We start from the raw sequence: 19925 nt of genomic DNA, 5'->3' as shown, positions 1-19925 counted from the left end.
CCACTGAAGTTAAAGAAAGTAACTACCAAAGGGCGATACCATGTAGAGATACCTGGACCAAACTTCTCTGTTTCTGAGTTGGTGGTATCGATTGTCACTTTGAGGGGGAAGACGAGAATGACGCGACGATAGTGCAGTTGGTCAGGGAAATGTTGTGAGACGATGGTGACATAACACCGACAAAAATTTAGATTCGCTTCTATCTTTTCCCTCTTGGGACCGTTGATGTTGATGTTCCTCCAACCGCTCACATATCCATCTCGTCGGCATTGTCGTCTCCGATGGTGACCCTTTTCCTGTTCTGGCCCATGAGCTGCGAGAGAGCGACCTTGTTGACTTGGCCCCCGATCTTGCGCTGCATCTTGGCAATCTCCTCCTCCGCGTCGACCGCCTCGGCCTCGGCGTAGTCGAGAACCAACTTGCGGCCCAGCAAGTGGGTGTCTCGCAATGCGTTGAGAGCGTTTTCCGCCTCTCGGGGTGTGACAAACTCGGCAAAGGCAAAACCCCTGGTCGAGTTGCCAAACTTCTTCGGCAGGCGCACCGCCCTGAGCTGGCCATAGGTGCTGAACAGGGTGCGGATGTCCTTCTTGGTCGCTTCGAAGGGCAAGTTCTTGATGACGACTTTGGTCCGCTGCCCCGCTGCCTTGCGGGCCTTGTCCTCCCGGCGACGCTCCTCTGCTGCGTCTTGACCCTTGTGGGAAGCCTTGACCGCAAGGGTGTGCCCTTCCAGGACAAACCCGTCCATGGACTTGAGGGCTGCCTGCGCTTGTTCCTTTGTCTTGAAGACGACAAAGCCGAAACCCATACTGAGCACTTGTCCAGGCTTCTTGGGGTCCATCTTTGTCTTCACTCTGGCGGAGGCGAAGCCGTCCAACGGTTTAAACGTTTCTGCCAACTTATCCGTCGTGGTGGAGAAGTTGAGGTTCCGGACAAACAGTGAGGTTGTTTCAACGCTGGCCTCGCTTTGGTCGTCCCGTCCCAAAAGCTCTGTAACGCTCAACTTCTGAACACCGGTGGGCCGATCCTCCTTGCCCTGCGTCATGTTTACTGAGGCATCATTCTTGAACAGGTTCTTCGGGCCCTTCTCCAGAAACAGCACAGTGTCCTTAATACGCCTGTACGCCAGCTTGGCGAAGGCAGCCTTTGCATGTGTTGGCTGCGCGAATTCGACGATGGCAATGGTACCACTAGGTGGCATCAGCACCCTCAGGACTGTGCCGTGCTCCTCAAACATAGTTCTCAGCTCCTCCATCGTAGTCCCGAACGGGAAGTTCTTGACCAAAATGGTCGTGTCGCCCCGCTTTTGTGACTTGAGGGCATCGAGATCCACGCCGTTCGACACAAAATACGACTTGGTCTCTTGGATGATCGACGTCTCGGCGATGGCCTGCTTGACACCGGCATCTGCCGAAGTGGGATCTAGCAGCTCTGATTTGGACACGCCCAGCCGGCTTGCCACGGAAGCATTGACTGCATCCTGGCTCATGTACAGAGAATTCCAGTTGAACGTGCTAGAGGCGGCATCGGCTTTCTTTCGGATCAGGTTCTGCTTTTTCAAGGGCAGCTTTGAGATTGCGAACTCGTCCAGCCCAGCATCGCGCTTTCCCTCAGCGGGCAAGACGTGCAAAAGACGCCCTTGAAAAGTCTGACCATCCGTCGACTGGAATGCAGCAACAGCTGACTCGGCACTCGTGAATTGGACCATTGCAAAGCCCTTGCTTGCGCCTCCAGCAGTGACTGGCAGATGTACCTGGTGGGAAATTAGCAATCTGAGCACATCTTAGATGTTCATATGAAGAGCTGAGAAGGCAATCATTTTTCAGAAAGTCGAAGCATCTACTAAAATACCGATCCAAGGTTCGCATCAACCATCATTTGATGTAAGCTGTCCCTATCTGGATTCATCACATGATTGTATGGCACGGAGTGGCGTAAGATTGATATGAAAAGCTCTCTGCTTACCTCTTGCAGCTCCCCAAACTGTTCAAAGTGTGCCCGCAAGTCCTCATCTTTGGCACTAAACGGTAGGTTTCGAACGAAGAGTCTAGAGTTTCGCTTGATGGTGGCGAGGGTGGCATCTTCCTCGACCTCCTGGGAAACCGGGGCGTCTTGAATTGCAGCTCCACCGTCAGTCTCGGCCTTTGGCTTCTCGGCCGCCGGCTGCTTTTGCTGTTCCACGGGAGCACTTCCGACTGTCTCTCCACTGTCTTGCTGGACTGGAGGTCGGGGCACTTCGCCATCTTCAACTAGATCGAGTAGTCGATTTGTCCTCGAACGAAGCCAATCATCGTCAGTGGCAGCAGCATTGGTTGGGGCAGGCGTAGTCTCGTCCTGAGGCATGACTTCCGTCGGCTCAGAGACGGGGTCAGCGTCAGGCATCGCCTCGTCCTTTTCCGGCAAAGGCTCTGTACGACCATCTCCCTGTGGTGCCTCCCTCATCTGCCGTTTCTCAGGCCGAGACGGGATGGCCTCATACTCATCGTCACTCTCGTCGTCTTGAAGCAACTTCTTCTGCTCTTTAACAGCGGCAGAGGCCATGACATCTGACATTTCGTTTGCAGAGCTTTGGCCAGTGCCCATGACCTGCAAGAACTCGCGCAGCTTGGGATCCGATTCATCCAGATCCTCTCGCTTTCGCTTCTTCTTCGCATCCTTCTCGTCACTGGCAGGGAGAGGGGCAACGGATGCTGACGGCGTTGCCACAGACATCTGGCCGCTAGTGCCCTTTGCTTTTGCAGGGGCAAGATCTGCAATCTGGGTAGACAATATGAGTATATGAACATTCGTTTGTTTACAAGGTGACGATGTCAACATACCGGTCTTGCAAGCTCAACGTTGATCCTTGACATACGGATGTATGATCTGTTGAAATACTTGACTGCCTTAGCAGCAACCTCGGGAGTTTTGAAACCGACATAGCCGATTCTCCGTTGAGGAATAATTTTTATGTCTGTGACTTCACGACCTCCAGCTGAGAAGTGCTGTCGAAAGTCTGCGTCTGTGATCTTGGGCGGAAGACCTCTCACGAAGATGCGAGAGGTCTCCAATGGAGTAGCTTCGGCGGCGGTGGCAGCCATTATGTGAAGGGGTATCTCAGAAAACAAAATAAAAGGCTCCAACAGTAGTAAGAAGAAAAGATTATGAGCTCAATTGCTCGGGGGGTTGTGGTGGCTATAAAGGCAGAGACATGCTGTCGTGTAGTGGACAGAGGAAGACGGGAGAAGGCCTTGGTGATATTCACGACGGAAACGGGACTTGCCTTGAAGTTTTTTTTCTTTCCGCCCCGTCGTTATCGTTATCACCATGTGACCTTCCGCCCCGCCTTGTCAACGCTAGCGCAGGTTACAGCCGTAGCCGTTTCCACCCCGGAAGGAAGATTATGGTCCGTGCGCCCATGACAACCCAACTCGATCGAATGGACCCTTCCCTGTCGCGGGCACTTTGTCAGGCTTGCTCCAAACACGCGACAACCATTCTTGAAAGAAACTCGTAGACCAAGCCAATTCCTCGGTCTAAGGATTTTGATGTAAGTCGAACCCTCCGCGATGTGCAGCAAATCATTGACACTCTCGTCAGAACCTCGATCCCTATAAGTGAGTTTCTCCGAACTAGACGAAGGCGCAGCAGTGGACGATGAGTTGGAAAAGGGGCTTGCGAGTTGTGCCGCGTAAACCGAACGAATCATCTGGACCGAGGCTGACGACGAGATCGCAAAACTCAGATACTTTTGCAGCACCACGAAATTATACAATGGCCGACGCTAAGAGCACTTCGCCCGCTCCGCGCGAGAAGCTGGAAGGTACGTTGCGACAATAGACTGGGTCATCTGTGCAGGAACTGGACGAGGATAAGGTTGAAGACGAGGCTGACGCAACCGAAAAACAGCTCAGGTCAAGAGCGCCGACATGGTGAGGAGCGCCGACGGACCGCCCAACTGCGACCCACGATACTGACAGTGTATAGACCGAGGACATGCAGCAGGAATCTATTGAAGTCGGTATGTAACGTCATTCCTCGGAAAGCCCCTCCGTAGGACCCCGCTGTGTTCTGACGACCCCTCCATAGCTCAGGAAGCCATGGCCAAGTTCACTATTGAGAAGGTACGCGTCCCCAATTCACTGAGAACATAGCGTACGACATCGTTTACTGACAAACATGATCTCCAGGACATTGCCCAGCACATCAAGCGAACCGTGAGCCTACCGTAATTCCTTTTATCGCCTGACTGCATACAGTTGCTAATACTCGCGGCGATTTCAGTTCGATGAGCGCAAGGGACCTACATGGCACTGCATTGTTGGCCGCAACTTTGGCAGCTTCGTGACCCACGGTACGTCTACCAACAGCCCAACGTCCGACTTCCAGCCAAGACAGGAGGAGAATGCGGGGCATCGAACTGGACATACCCTAATCATATCTAACCCGGTATACAGAAACTAAGCATTTCATCTACTTCTACCTCGGCCACTGCGCGATCCTTCTCTTCAAGACCCAATAGGCGGCCGAACGACCAAGCCGAAGAACGAAAATTAACCGACAAATTACTGTCCAAAGACTTGGGACCCCGCCCAGGGACGACGCGTCGCAGATACGATGTACAGGACATACCTTCAAATAGGGAGAGGGCCCGCGACTAGACCAGCCTCATATGGGATAATGGGAATATGAACTTGTGGAAAAAGGCGTGTGCGGGAACTGCTTCTTTCTTGGAGGGGGAGAGATGACTGTCAACCAAAACGAGGGGTTCAAAATGCAGCGTTGGGCGAGTAGATTTTTACCGTGATCTTCTGCTAGGCGGCGCTGGAGCCCATTCGTCAATCAAATATGCTTCAAACGTCATGGCTCGTAACAATTGCTGTTAGTAGGGCTTTGTAGGCTTCCTTGCGCCAGCCAGGCATTTGGCGCCTCCCGAAGCCCTGTTGAAATGCGGAGTGTACGCTTATAGAGAACTTCGTGGTTCCTGGGAGGCTGTTTACGATCGGCGTATTCCCAGGGCGCAAGGCTCTTTTTAAGGACAGAGTCTCGATTCACTACAGGTGCTTCAATTTGACCTCTGCCGTACCTTGCGATGGATAGTATGATGAAATACTGATTGACGGAACACAAGATGGCATGCGCCGTGCTCACAAAATTGATCCCAAGGCTACGGTAAGCAAGGTGACAGTGATCATGTGCTGAATTTAGCAATAGGAAGAGAAATCGTCAGTTCTCTCAAATGTTACCCAATATAATGCTCTTCCCGGACCTTGACTGGACGTAACGCATTGAGATGTGAATGTCTAGAACATGCCCACGACCCTCTTCGAGAATGGTATAATGAGAGAAGTACAGAGGTGTAATCTTCCATCTATATGGGCCTCTATTCAAAAGATAGACGCGCGTGTACTTCTCTACTCTCACAATATTCAAATTGTTAGCCAATTCAATATCGAACAGAGGTTACAATAACTCCGGAAATAATTGCCTTAGAATAATCGCCACTACAAATAACTGTACCTTCTTTGATAAATGTCCAGAGCATCCGTCCACCACATTACGATGCACGTCCGCAAGTGTGTACCCATCGAGATATCATCAGGAGAGATGACCATCCGTTTAACTACCTCCCTTCGGCACGTCAGACCCGAGCAGCATCGCGGGTCCAGACTCTCTCTCGATCAAGAGGCAAAGGAAGGGAACCGCGGTCGAGAGCCTCGTTTCAGACGACCCCTTTCTCTGGCGAATCAGCACCTCCAAGGCCGTTGTCCATGGGGGATTTCTCATCCGTCCGACGGCTGTCTGTCTCCCCCACCCTTCTCTCCTCAACTCTCTCCGGATCTGAAGCCGACAGGACGACATCTTGTGGGGATGATTCATGGGATATTGGTATGTTCAATCCGTTTAGAGTGGCCATCTCATCCTCATCCGTCTTGCCACTTTGCCTTCAAGTCTCTGAGAGCCAAAGTCGAGACCGGAATCTAGGGTGTACCACAATAGTAAGGAAGCAACACCTCACGACATAATCAAACGGCTCAGGCCCAGGCTTCTGCCTCCTCTCCATTCTAGGAATCAATTTGACAAAAACAAAGGAATTGCTACTGGGCTGGGAACCACGGCGCATGTCAATCTTGTTCAACCTAAATGTCTCCGTCTCGGGACATAAAACGAAACCGGGGCCCATGCTCATTTTCGTCTCAAGTTTTCCTTAGCCTCGACGTCGTTGCCGTGGAATAAATTAAGTACGGATCGACGCAACCAAAATAAAAAAAAAGAGACTTTCTCCATTGAAAAAGGGTTGTTTTTCTTGTAACAGTATGACCCAGCATACCGGGTGGGTGACCTTTTCCCTTCCTCGGCCGAGACACACACACACACACACACACACACACACACACACACACACGCTCACGGGGAAAGGGGAAACCACTTTGCTGAAGTTGCTCTCACTCTCTCTCGCTCTCTTGTTACAGAATGTCAGTAAGGGGGTTTTTGTTATGGGATGGGATCGACGTCGGCTTCCCGTGCCCACCTTTCATCCACTCACTCGTGTTGTCCGAGCGAGAAGTCTACATGCCATACGAACCAGTCTCTGGGCAGAGTTAAGACTTGAATCGATATTGAATTATCACCAACCGCAATAAGACACCAATTTCCAACCGAACCATTTTTTTCTTCCAGGAAGACCAATTCGGAAAATCGCAGCTCGTACGGGAGTCATTCTCAATGAGGCGGTGTCTGTCATTCGTTCTTCCGAACTTCAACAATACGTGCAGTGCAGCCCCCGGCCCCATGGGCACTTTTTCGTTCCGTCAGTTCTCCACAACGGGTGAGTTGGGAACTTGGGGTAACACTCAAAGTGGCACTTCCCTCGCGAGGCGCTGCCAGGCACCCAGCAATAGCAGGTTGGGGTTTCTGTTCATGTCCATGTTCCTGGCTGGTACCTTCCTCCAACCTTGCGTACCTTTTATGGATAGGTAACCAGCAAAAGAATTAGTATCCGTACGTATCTAACCATCAACAGGCGTAACCCAAGGAAGCGGGCCCTCTCACCTGACACCAGAAGCGGCTGGCCCTCCTCCTCCACCACCCCAAGATGCCAAGGTGTGTAGGTACTGTGGTAGGTACCTACAGAGTCCCGTCCCTCCTCCCAAGGAGTCCCCTCCGCTCTGCGGCACCCGCGCCGAGCCAAGACACAGACATGCGCTAGAGCCCAGAAGATCACACGCTAACGTCGACCTAACTAACGACTTGTTGTTCTACGGATGGATACTCCGTACGTATACTACACTACTGCGCAGTCTTGCGCTTGGAGGGGAAGAAGAAGAAGAAGAAGAGGGACTCGCAGGTGAGGGCAAGGGAGGGGCAAGAGCGGAGGGCGATAGCCCGCTTTATTTCTCGGCGGCCGGTGGCTGGCTGCTGCCGGATCGACATTGATGAGCGGGCTGCGGGATGGGCAGACGAAATGCAACGGGGTTTCGTTGAACGCGTGCAGTGGGGAGAGAAAGACAGAGAGCGACAGACCACGTTTTTCTGGAAAGAATGATCTGCAAAGGTGCGTTTCCGTCCCCTTTCGTGTAAGAGGACCATGGGGGTCGCTGCTGCGAATCTATCTGTACCTATTCAGAGGTGAGCTGAATCCGCAAACATTTGAACCAAGGGGTAATGGGACCAGAAGACGAAGCACGCTGGGACAACACACGACTCAGCTCCCACTTGGCAAATATCCCACACAGATAGACGATGCCGTTAAGCTCTCCCGCAACGAAATGAATCAACATAACAAAGTCTGCTGGGGTGCTTCCTTGACAGATCATATCACCTTCCGGAAACTTTCTGATATATGGGCGCCCGCACCATGCTCTCCCGATATGCAAAGCGCGAACCGCCAGTGCGTGGGCAATGTGATCCGAGAGCAGTTGCCATGGTGGGGGGAGGGATAGGAAAAAGAGAATCGTACTGCGATTCACCGCGCTGCTCCCTCCCCCTGCCATACGCACGTTCGAATGGCCCTGGCGTTGCCTATACATGATGCACATGAGCCGAAAGCCATTGAAGGAATTGAGTGCTTTGATGAAGAAGCGGGGTAAAGACCAATGTGAATGAAGCCATCGGCAGAAACTTGAGCAATTCATCTTTTCGCCCAAACCTTTTGGTGTCGTTGCAGATTCTTTGGGGGGCTGGGTGATAGATTTCCGGCAACCGGTAACTGGTTTCGGACGTGGCGCGACGACATGGTTGGCGGGAACGCAACGACCATACAAGTAGGCACTATAGACGAGAGGCGAGACCCAGGGTGTCAGCCAGACCACCACCATCCTATTCAGGGTCCTGGTGGCAGGGGACAATCTGCTGGACGATCAGGGCCCTGGTCAAAAGGGTATCTCGAGCGAAAAGCATCAACCCTTCTCCGTGACGACATGGCAATCGTCTTCTTTGCAGTCCGCATTGCTTGTCGGCAAAAGGCGAGTTCCTCTCGTATCGGAAGGAATGTAGGTTCCACAGGTCTTCGTCAAGAGCCCCAGGTATCCTGTTTGAGGCGTAGAGCTGAGCATCTCTTTCTTGTCGTTTCTCGGGTGAGTGGCCCTGATCAACGGAGCAGCTACGGAAGCAGGCCGGAGTGCTGGCTGGTCCATCATCCGCCTCTCCTCCTCCTCCTCCCCACCTCACAAAACACCTCTGTAGTCACGGATACTTGGGTTTGCGACGCACAGGACAGCACCCGGTCCTACTTTGTCCGAACCATAGAAACCCATCTGTCTGGCTGGACCGGCTGGAAGGTTTCTCGGCTGCATTGGTGTCTGTCAGCCTTCCAGCACACACCATATCTAACAATGTTGGTCGATGTCCTGAGCGGTTCCTGTGTGTAGCCGTCCTGTAGGTAGATAGGCCCGGTAGGCTTCTCATCATCTTCGGATGGAGTAACCGTTTTTGGTGGTTTTGTGCTACCCATGCGTGTAGCATGTCTCACACTTTTTTTCTTGCTCCGGCTGGCTGGACTCCAAACTCCCGAACAGCTGGAATGGGACTCACTCTATGAGGGATCAAATATTTGCGTCGCTTAGCATGCCTGTAGTACTCTCCTTCAGCTTCGCCACATCGATTGTAGCCATTGTTCCGGGAGTTTCCTCTAACTCGTCGACGAAAAGGAAGAGGGATCGAGGGCTGGAATCGGCCTGCAACGCACGGGTCTATCGACTTGGCTACGGCATCTAAGGCCCAAGTTGGGCAACGGGGCGGGGAACGATGCATGTATCGCGTGTGTACCTACACCCATTCGGCTTAATCACCATCCGCCATCTCGACTCGGCAACGTCTCGATGAGTATCCGTACACCGGGCCAGTCCGGCCCTTAGAATGGGATGCAGCTAGAAGGCTGGCCCACACTTGAAGAAGGAGAGGAGGAAGAAGCTCAGGCGCGGCATCGGGCCCAGCAGGTTGGAAGCACTGGGGTACAAGGTGATGAGAAAATACTATGAAGCAGGTCGACCCATGAGGTCTTCGCCACTAGTAGGATGATGGCCCCCGATATCAGCAGTCCGCCTGTGATAGTTGGCAGTGATATAGCAACTGTGGACTGTGAGGTTGATGCAAATGTACTGGCTGGTAGGCCTGGGCATCCGAGCTTCGTTGCAGGGTTTGGAGCTTGCTCTCCACATGTGAGCTGAGATGATCCGCCAGGTGTCAGACACTCAGATCGGACAGATGGGTAAGAGAATACACAAGTGCCGCTGAAGGTAAAGACGGACGGCAGCTGCTTTTGCGCGGTCATAGGTATCTTATGTCATCTAGTAAGCTGACGCCTCGTTGCATTTTTATATTGAACTTGGCTGTCATGGTGTTGTATTGTCGACGGTCAGGCAGTTCCTGGCAAAAAATCGACAGAAATGTTGCTTTCGTAGCCGTTGCCGGGATGGATTGCTTGGGCAGCGTCTGATCCTGTCCTTGTTTCGGGGGAAACACATATGGCTCTCATTGACCACCAGTGGCCCAATTCGAGGCTTTCCTGTGCGTAGTCGGATTCGATTGATATGCGTGCTCATTCACTGATCCCCTGTGTAACTTGCTACCGTTTCTCTGCCGCCGGTAGCGGGTTTCCTGCTCTTTTCCGGCGCGGTTGAGTTTGTATGAAGAAGACGCTGACCCATGTTTTCAGCAACAAGAGCCCGTTAGTGGCCAACGGCCTCGGCATGTTTCTGTTTTCTCGTTACAGGACATGGATGGTCACGGCATCAGTGCTCAGGGTGATTTTGACACTCAAAGCTTCAAACGCATTACCTGCAGATAGATTAAAGCGTTGCTTGAGGCAATGTCGGTATCCAATGATGAAGCACTGGACAGAGGCAGAAATTAGACGTTTATGCTGTTTTCAGGATGCTCCCTTACGTTCTCCATCAACGTCCGAACTTTGACGGTGCCCCATGCTTTTAGAGGTGGGGTTGTTGTCTGCGATGGCCCTTGGGCTTTGTGGTCGGTTTTCGAAAGCAGGCGCCGAGTCACACGGAGAAGACTCTACGGATAGCTCCACAGTAATAATAGTGTGGTTGACTTTGCTTGTGGTGGCTGTCGATTTGGTGTAAACAGCCTTGTGATGTTGATGATTTCCTGCAGTGCCCCAACTTCTCGCAAACGATCCGATATCTAGTAGATACAGTCAGGCAGTCTTTGGAATCGGTATTCCGCGTGTTTAAGGGATCTATGGATGAGCTACCAGGGGCACGAACGTCGGGGGCAGGGTGATTGGCGAGATCTTACTCTGTATTCTGTGTAACCAGCAATCGTCGATGTTGCCGTCGTTCTGTGCTAGATTGTGCTGCACACAGCGAATTATGCTCAGGTATGGCATTGTCCGGCCGAAGCCCAGTAGTCCGTGCTGTTTGAACACGAGTACTGGGCCATCGCAGTTTGTCGCAGTTGTCTGACGTCTGCATCATACTTCGCTCACAAGCCGGGAGAGGGTCCCTGCTTTCTGCAAAAGTCGTTCGAGGTCAAATAGTTGGTAGATGGGACAATACGTGGTGATGGCAGGCCGACTTTCTCGGACGCGATCTTGGACTGAGTAATGTTCCGATGGGAGAATTGCTGTATACCAGCGCCAGTATCGTACTCACTGGTACAGAACGTACAGGTCCTCGTTGATGGCGCCGAAACAAATGCATAAGGTAAGACCCCACCCCACACGACGGATCACCCCCCACCACAGATCACCCTATTTAGACGATTTTTTCCCTCCTTTAATACTACCACTACTATAACACGTAAGTAATAAATCATCGAAAAAAATTACGAAAATTATACTAAAATTACGAATAGATTTATTATACCTAATTATATAGAAGAATACGTTAAAAACGCGTAATATAACGTCGGCTTTAATAAGTTAATTTAGAAGGTTATTACTAACTAAAAAATCCTTTATACTACCTTCTCGAGCCGGCTATAAGGTACTATAATAATTAAAAAATTAAAAGAGGATTATTAAAAGCTTAGTAAATACTAAGAGTAATCCCTTACTTACTAAGTAATTTTATAGGGCTAGTTAAAGTTTGCTCTAACTTATACTTAAGTTAGAAAGTTTATAACGTATATTTTTTAATAAAGTAGTAACTAGTACCTACTTAAAAAGAAGTAAATAAATAGATTCCTATATAGGAATCCTATGCTCTTAATATTACGGGCCCGTTATATAAATTCTAAGCGTATTAAGTTTATTATTATTAACGTTATATAAGCTTTTTAAAAGATCTTAATACTCTTAAATATTTATAAAATCTTAATATCCCTTTATTAAAATATAAACGAGACGGGTTTAATAAAAGGGAGTAATAAGGACTATTTAGTATTAAATAAATTTAGGAAAAGATCTATTTACGTCTAGATACTAAGGGACCGTACTTAAACCTCTATATTTAAGTATATTTTTATAAATAGCTAGTACTTCTTACTATTAGTTATTTTTAAGGGGTAAATTATATAATAATAATAGTTTTTTATAAAGATATTAAATTATACCTCGTACAGCTTTACGTTTTTTATAAATAAGTAGATTTTAAATATAATTAAGCTAGAATAGCTAGTTAAGATATTTATCCTATAAATAAAAGTAGAGGCCTAGAGACTCCGATCTAAGCGTTTATTTATAATTAATAAGTATAGTAGTTATATTTTTAACGATTTTATATAATTATTACGGCAGTGGGCACCAGGGCCCTGTGGGCCCTATAGCTCAGCCTTAGGCTGCGAGGCTAAGCTCTTAGTAGTTACGTAACGAGCTAGACCGCTGGGCCCAAAGGGCTAGCCTACTAGCTTCTGCCCACTATTCTATTTTTTCCCTCTTTATATTAAGTCTTTAGTTAATTAGGTTAATATAGTAGCGTTCTGACCTACCTCGAGTTCCCTTTTATAACACTACTTAACGTTACTTAATTAACTATTCTCTAGAGATAGAATAATAATATCTTAATTAATTAATTACTAGCTACCCTTACTAAGAAAGCGCATAAAAGAGCCGAGCAATAGTTAGTTAAATTAATTACGTATAAGTAGCGTAATCGATACCCCCTAAATATATACCCTCTCTACTAAACGTAATAGTTAAAAAATATAGCTAGGGAGGCTAGGTCTCTTTTCGTACTAATAGCTTTTAATAAAGCCGCCGCCTCTACGAGTCTTAATAAAGCGTCGTAGGCCCTAATAAAGGCGCTAAGCTCTTAGTTATCGACCTAGAAGTCGCGCTATTTAACTAATTAATAAAGCGCTTTTTACCTTTTATTACCTAGGCCGATTATTTAATATACCTTAGCGACGTAGTTAACTAGCTTACCTTACTTATTTATATCCGTAACGATATCCTCTTTAAAAAAAATACTAAGTAATATATTAACCTCGACCTTATTTAAGAGCTATACTTTAAAAACGATAGAAAGACCTTACTTAAATAGATCGAATAGTAGCTAAAAATGCGCATTACCTAGTACTAATTAGAGTAGGTCTTAGTATCCGCTATCGGCTAGCTAAGTAATAATACTAAGCGCCTATATATAATAACCCGTAAAAACCTCGACCTTATATATATTATTATTATAGAGCTCCGTATTATAAAAGAAGCCCTTATCGGAGCTTATATTAGTAATACGGCTATAGCTAAAAGGCTAGAGTAATTAGAGAACGGCTCCTAGGCTAGCTCTATTTAAAATACCGCTACCCTTAGCGCGCTAAAGTAATAATTAATATACTTAAAAACATAAGGTAGCCGCGAGATTACTCTAGCCTCGTCCTATCCTATTACTTATAGCTCTTAAAAAAATACCTAACGTACTTACTTTTATAAATAATAATACTAGCCTTAAGTTCGACTACTAGCTCTAGTATATTATAAAGCGCTTAAAGAACGCTAATTATAGTACGAATAGGTACTATTTAGAGTATATTATTAATAAGATTAGAGGTAGTACTACGGAGTTTATATACTTATTACTAACTTTTAATAAGATAACTATAGCTAAGTAGTTACTCTACGAGCTTAAGTCGGCTTATACTAGCCTAACTATTATAAATAACGCTAGCCGCAAGCTAGACGTACTTATAATTATACTTAAAAACGTTTACTAAAAGCGCTTTATATTTGCTAAGCTTGCGCATATTAATAAGCTTTTAGAGTCCTAATAAAAGCGCCGTTTTTATAATAAGCTACTTATATATTTTCGTAACTAGGCTATATCGAAGTACCTAAATAATACGGCTATTTTTTAAAAATATACTAAGTACGTTACTTAGCTAGCTAACGCAATATAGCCCCTTTTTATAAAGGACCGCGCGGTTAAGGTTTTTAATTAAACTTACTAAACCTTAAGTAGAAGTAATAAAAATAATAAAAGTAGCGGAAATAATAAAAGTACTAGAGGTACTAAATAGGACCGAGGTCGTACCTCTACCCGCAAGACGATCCCTAAAGCCCTATATTAAAAACTTAAGGATAGTAGCGCTTATTTCGTTTATAATAATACTAAATATATTTCTAAGGACTGCCCTAAGAAGCTAAAGACTACTATAGCCGCTATTAACGCTACTACGGGCCCTATTAAAATAGAGTCGGGTTTAGAAAACTAGACCCCCTAGTAAAAGTAAACTCCTAGCTAGGGGATACGTATAGAAAGGATAGAAGATTAGTAATTAATTTAGTAAACCTATAAGATCTTATAAAGGGTTAGCCCCTTAAAATAAAGCTTATATTAATATTTAATAAATATAAAATTCGCTTAAGAGCCTTATTTAATACGGGAGCTAATAAGTACGGATTTATAAATAACTACGTAACCCCTTTATTATAATAGTTCTGCGCGGCCCTATTTTATAAATTACTATACCTAATCCCTATTACTAAGTTTAATAGAGAGCGATTAGATAATACTAGCGTAATATAGACCGCTAACTTATATATTAATTAATAGGTCTTTTTAAAAGTACCCCTCTTTTAGTTTAATACGGGCCGCTACGACTTAATCCTAGGGTAGAAGTAATTCGAATACTATAAAGTAAACCTTAATATTCGCCGTTAATAGCTAATATAGCCTAAGGACCTATTACTATAAGAGACGCCCTCTATTATTATTAGGGATATCGAGGACCTATATACCCCGGAAGTTATCGATATATAATACTAAATCGACGCTAATTACTAATAGGACTTATTTAAGATAGATATAACCCGTTATAACTAAAAGCTCTAGTAGTAGCGAGTAAAGGGCACGCCGATTAGGATATTATTATACTTATTAAAGATAATAGCCTATTAGATATAGCGGTTAGATAAGGCTAAGGATATAAAGAAAATAGAACGCGCCCTTAACGGTACTACTATTACCCCTATAAAGAGGGTTAAATAGTAAAAACTATACTTAGTAGCGTTATAAATAGATATTACCTTTATTAGCGCTCCCGTATTTAAAAGGAACCTAAGGTAGAACGACGTTAAAATAAGCTCTATATTACTTTATAAACTAGACCGTATTATAGAGGATAAAAAAGAAGAGGCGGACCTCTTATATAACGATAACTAGGTTACTCGTAACCTTATAGCGACTAACTTACTAAAGTACCTATAGCCCTGGACTAACGTCTTTAGTAAAGTAACTAACGATATACTTATACCTCATAAGCTATATAATTATAAAATCGAGCTCCTAGATAGTAGTAAAAAGAAACTAACCTATTACCCTTTATATAAGTAGTTAGTACCGGAGCTAGAGGCTATAAGAACTTATTTATTAGAGTACTTATAAAAGGGATTTATTAAGCTAAGTAATACTCCTTTTACGTCGCCGACGCTATTTATAAAAAAGTACGATAGTAGTTTGCGCTTTTACGTTAACTTCTATAAGTTAAATAAGGTTATAAAAAAAGACTACTACTTACTATTACTTATTAACGAGACCCTCGCGCGGCTAGGTAAGGTAAAGGTATTTACTAAACTAGATATTAAGCAGGCCTTTTACTATATTCGCCTCGACCTAGCCTCTAAGGACTTAATAACGTTTAGAACCTACTACGGGGTATATAAGTATAAAGTAGTACCCTTCGGGCTCTATAACGGGCCTACTACGTACTAACGATATATAAACGAGATATTAATAAAGTACTTAGATAACTTCTATACGGCATATATAAATAATATCCTAATTTTTTTAAACGACCCCCTTTAGTACTAAGAGTACGTTATTAAAGTACTAGACCGCTTATAAAAAGTAGGCTTATAAGTAAATATTAAGAAGTATAAATTTAGTATTACTTTTATAAAGTACCTAGGCTTCGTAGTTTTTATAAAAAATATATAGCCTAATAAGGAGAAAGTCTTTATAATTAAAAACTAAAAGCTACTTATATTACTTAAGGGTATCTAGTCTTTCCTCGGGTTTTATAACTTTTATAAGAGATTTATAAAGGATTACGGCTACTTAGCTAGGCCCCTTATGAGACTAATAGGTAAGGGAGTTCTTTTTAACTTTAGCGCTAACTACGAAATAGCCTTTAAGGCTATAAAACTAGTACTAATATCGGCGCTAATTCTCTATTATTTTAAGCTAGAGCTACTAACGCGGCTAGAAACTAACGCTTCTAACTTAGTATATACTAGAGCGCTATTATAGTAATAAGAGAATAACGGGTTATAGTACCTAGTAGCCTTTTATTTAAAAATAATAAGCGGCGCAGAGCTTAACTATATTATTTATAATAAGAAAATACTAATAATAGTACTATACTTAGAGGAATAGCGCGCGGAGCTTATAAGCTACGAGTATAAGTTCGATATTATTATAAACTATTAGCTACTACTATTCTTTATAACTAAGCGCTTACTTAACTTATAATAAGCCCGCTAGGCCGGTATACTAGTAAACTTTAATTTTTAGATCTATTACTACTTAGGGAAAGAGAACGTGCTAACTAACGCCTTATTATAAAAAATAGAGGATATCCGTACTTAGTAAGTACTAAAAGAGGCTAATAGGACCTAAGTCCTTTTATTACTAGGACTATTATCTCCCGATATCGCGGCGGAGCTACGGACGCTATTAAGTACCGTAGTTAGTTAATTATAGTTTATAATTAGCTCGCTCTTATTAAAAGACGAGCTCTAGGGGTATTTATTAGTAAAGAAGATTTTAAAGCTTAATAGAGACCTTATTATAGCGTCCCTTATATTAATATAAGCGCTAGTAGCCAAAGGGCGCGAGCGCTAGTCTATTTAAAACGACGGATTATTAATAATAAATAAAAAGCTCGTAATACCTAAAGAAAAAAACCTTCGTACTATAATTATCTATAAGGTCTATAAGCAAAAGCTCCTTACTTACTTAGGGCGTAATAAAGTCGTAAAAATAATTAAGTAGTAATACTACTAGCCGGGCCTAACGGCAGATGCTTATTAGTACGTACGGAACTACTATACTTATTACTAATTATAAAAGCCGCACAATAAGCCCCCGGGGGAGCTAAGGCTACTTCTAGTACCCGACTACCCGTAATAATATATTTCTACCGACTTTATAACTATCCTTATTAATTAAAAAGGATTTAATAATATTTAAGTAGTAATAAACTACCTAAGTAAGAGGGCGATATCTATTCTTTATTATAAAACTACTATAATAAAAAATATAAACCGAATATTCTACGAACGGGTGCTACCTATTTTTAGCTTACTAAAGACTATTATATTAAACCGAGGCCCCTAATTTATTTTTAATTTCTAAGGGGAACTTTATAAGATTTGCGGGGTTAAGCTATAGCTATCGACGGCTAACTACCCTTAAATAGACGGCTAAATAGAGGTACTAAACTAGTATATCCTATAGTAGTTAAGACTACTAGTTAACTAATACTAAGATAATTAGAGCAATATACTACCCGTAGTTAACTTTACTTATATTACTTAGCTTAGTAAGACTATAGGGCTATTATTATACGAAGTAGAATTCGGTCGTTAGCTACGGCTCTCTTTTAACTAGTCTAAATGAACTTACTAATTCGGCTTTATAAAAGAAAAGCTAAACCGTACTAATACATAGTATATAGCCTAGGGGATATACGAGGCTTAGGAGACCGCTAGGGGTAATATAAAGGTTACTTAGGTACGATATAAAAGGTATACTAACCGCCGCTAGTACTTAGATAACCTAAAGCTAGGAGACCAGGTCTTTATTAATACCTCGTATTAAAAGTCCGCTAATATAAATAAACTATAATAGCCGTAGGCCGGGCTATAGACTATTATTAATACTAAATAGGGGGGTATATAGATTATAAAACTATTAGTAAATAGCTAGGTATACCTAGTCTTCTACCTAAATAAGCTAAGAAAGGCTACTAACGACCTACTACCTAGGTAAAACTAAGACCTACTACTACCGATTATTAACGATAATAATAAACCGGAGTACGAGGTCTTAGAGGTCGTTAAATTATACTTATATAAAGGAAAACTATAGTACTAAGCGAACTAGAAAGGGTACGATATAGATCCGACTTAGTATAATATAAAGAGCTTTAAATATATACTAACGACGCTCTAGGCGTTTTATTATTAATACCTAACTACTAAGGGCCCGCTACGGAACTTAAATATATAAATAAAAGCTACCGTAGCTAGCGATTCGTTATTACTAAGGGAGGATAATAATACGATAGTAGTAATTACGGCTATAGATTTATTAAAATAAGGGGTAATTTAGAGGTTTATTTTTTTAGCGCTGCGGATAGCGCCCTCTAGTATAAAGGGGGGGGGTAATATTACGGTAGTAAGTACTAGGGCCCTGTGGGCCCTGTGGCTTAGCCTTAGGCTACGAGGCTAAGCTCTTAGTAGTTACGTAACGAGCTAGACCGCTAGGCCTAAAGGGCTAGCCTACTAGCTTCTGCCCACTGTTCTGTTTTTTCCCTCTTTACGTTAAGTCTTTAGTTAATTAGGTTAATATAATAGCGTTCCGACCTGCCTCGAGTTCCCTTTCGTAATATAATAATATTACCTTAAGGGCGTTTACTTATATTATTTACTACTATATTCTAGCTATATTACCTAGCCCCTAGATATTTTAATATTCTCGCCCCTTAAAATATATTATTATAATAAGTTTATAAATTATAGCTTTTAATTTAACTTAGCGCTAATTAAGAAATAAAACTTCCTTTATTATTATTTCTAAGCCTAAGTATAAGCGCTTATAAAATAGAATATATATACTAATTAAAAAGTAATAGGGCTATACTTTATTAATATATAGTAGCTCCTATTTAATAAATTTATTATTATAGCGTAGCTTATAAACGTTCTATAAGTATTATTATAAGAGCCCTTATTTTTAAAAGTTCTTAAAATACCCTAAAATTATAATATTATTATCTTTAAAAAGTTAGAAGACTTTAGAAAGTACTAAAAGCTTTAAATACGAAGTAAGGGCGAGGTTAATTACGATTTTATTATTTATAAGTTAATATTTAATAAAGTAAATAAGTAATTAAATACTTAAAACGTAGCCCTAGCTAATACTTAATTAGTTATTAAGTTATTAAAGGCTTAAGTATAATTATATAAGCTAATTATAAGGGTAAAAATACGGTAAGATCTAAATAAGTAATTTATACGAATTAAAGCTATTATAAGGGTAAAAAGGGAGGCTAAGGCTCGCCCATAGCGCCCGATCGCAGTTTTAATACCTATAATTAGTATAAAAGAAGCTTAATTTACTAGTATATATTCAGAATTTTAAATTTAATAGCGTTATGCTATTAATAATCGAATTTATAGTCATAAGGTCGAAAAGTCGAAGTCTGGAAAATCGTCTAAATTAGGTGATCTGTCGTGGGGGGTGATCCGTCGTGTGGGGTGGGGTCTTATCCGTCCGTACCTGGCATGAAGCCAGTTTGGGTGCCCGTCTTCCATGGTCACACAAAAGCGTGGCAGGTGCTGTGGCCTTGTGTTCTTCCGCAACCCAAAGGAGTGAATATTAGCGCAACATGTTCAACGACACCAATCCGTCTAGCCTCCCTCCAAACACTACAGTACAGTCGAGATGGGTGGGAGTCGGTAGGCTGCTGGCTGCCACGCTGCATGCCGTACTGGCTATGTACCTACCTGCTGTGCGTTCGCCATTGTCGAGTCAAGGTGAAATGTCGCGCAGGTAGACCGAAATGCACCCAGGTGCGCTACCTACTATTGCTGAAGTATCCCTACCTTGACGTCCGTCGCCAGGGAAAACGGCAAAGACATGTTTCAGTCGAGGTTGAGACAATGAGACGCACCGACCGAGACAAGCAAAGAACGGCTCTATCTGGCAGGCAAGCGAGACTTGCAGTTGAGATTCAGGCTCAAGCCGAATCTCCAGCTGCCATCTGCCGCCTCCCCTGACGTGGAGTACAAAATGCAAATCAAATCCAAATCAGCCTGCATGTGTAGC

General features: G+C 43.9%; 3 protein-coding genes across 3 annotated transcripts; 1 reads left to right on the top strand and 2 right to left on the bottom strand.

The window, feature by feature from the left end:
- Positions 1–247: 247 nt before the first annotated feature.
- CLUP02_13610 (RNA recognition domain-containing protein) lies at positions 248–3077 on the bottom strand (the record flags this gene model as incomplete). The annotated part of the gene is made up of 3 exons (XM_049292548.1): positions 248–1750; positions 1963–2754; positions 2817–3077. The coding sequence occupies 3 exons, from the start codon at positions 3075–3077 to the stop codon at positions 248–250; spliced, it is 2556 nt and encodes an 851-aa protein (XP_049149694.1).
- Positions 3078–3750: 673 nt separating this feature from the next.
- Positions 3751–4498, top strand: CLUP02_13609 (dynein light chain; the record flags this gene model as incomplete). The annotated part of the gene is made up of 7 exons (XM_049292547.1): positions 3751–3799; positions 3886–3908; positions 3964–3997; positions 4066–4100; positions 4167–4193; positions 4261–4330; positions 4434–4498. The coding sequence occupies 7 exons, from the start codon at positions 3751–3753 to the stop codon at positions 4496–4498; spliced, it is 303 nt and encodes a 100-aa protein (XP_049149693.1).
- A 2768-nt stretch (positions 4499–7266) lies between these two features.
- CLUP02_13608 (uncharacterized protein) lies at positions 7267–19738 on the bottom strand (the record flags this gene model as incomplete). Its single annotated transcript, XM_049292546.1, has 18 exons — positions 7267–7595; positions 7649–8325; positions 8381–8599; positions 8647–8765; positions 8810–8921; positions 8984–9188; positions 9267–9423; positions 9485–9733; positions 9860–9977; positions 10047–10115; positions 10188–10254; positions 10363–10433; positions 10526–10617; positions 10688–10779; positions 10860–10894; positions 10922–11086; positions 19535–19599; positions 19703–19738. The coding sequence occupies 18 exons, from the start codon at positions 19736–19738 to the stop codon at positions 7267–7269; spliced, it is 2877 nt and encodes a 958-aa protein (XP_049149692.1).
- Between the last annotated feature and the right edge of the window lie 187 nt (positions 19739–19925).

This window comes from Colletotrichum lupini, chromosome 7, assembly GCF_023278565.1.
Source record: "Colletotrichum lupini chromosome 7, complete sequence".
Lineage (NCBI taxonomy): Eukaryota > Fungi > Ascomycota > Sordariomycetes > Glomerellales > Glomerellaceae > Colletotrichum > Colletotrichum lupini.
The sequence above is the reverse complement of the archived record's forward strand: the minus strand, read 5'-3'. Positions and strand labels throughout refer to the sequence as shown.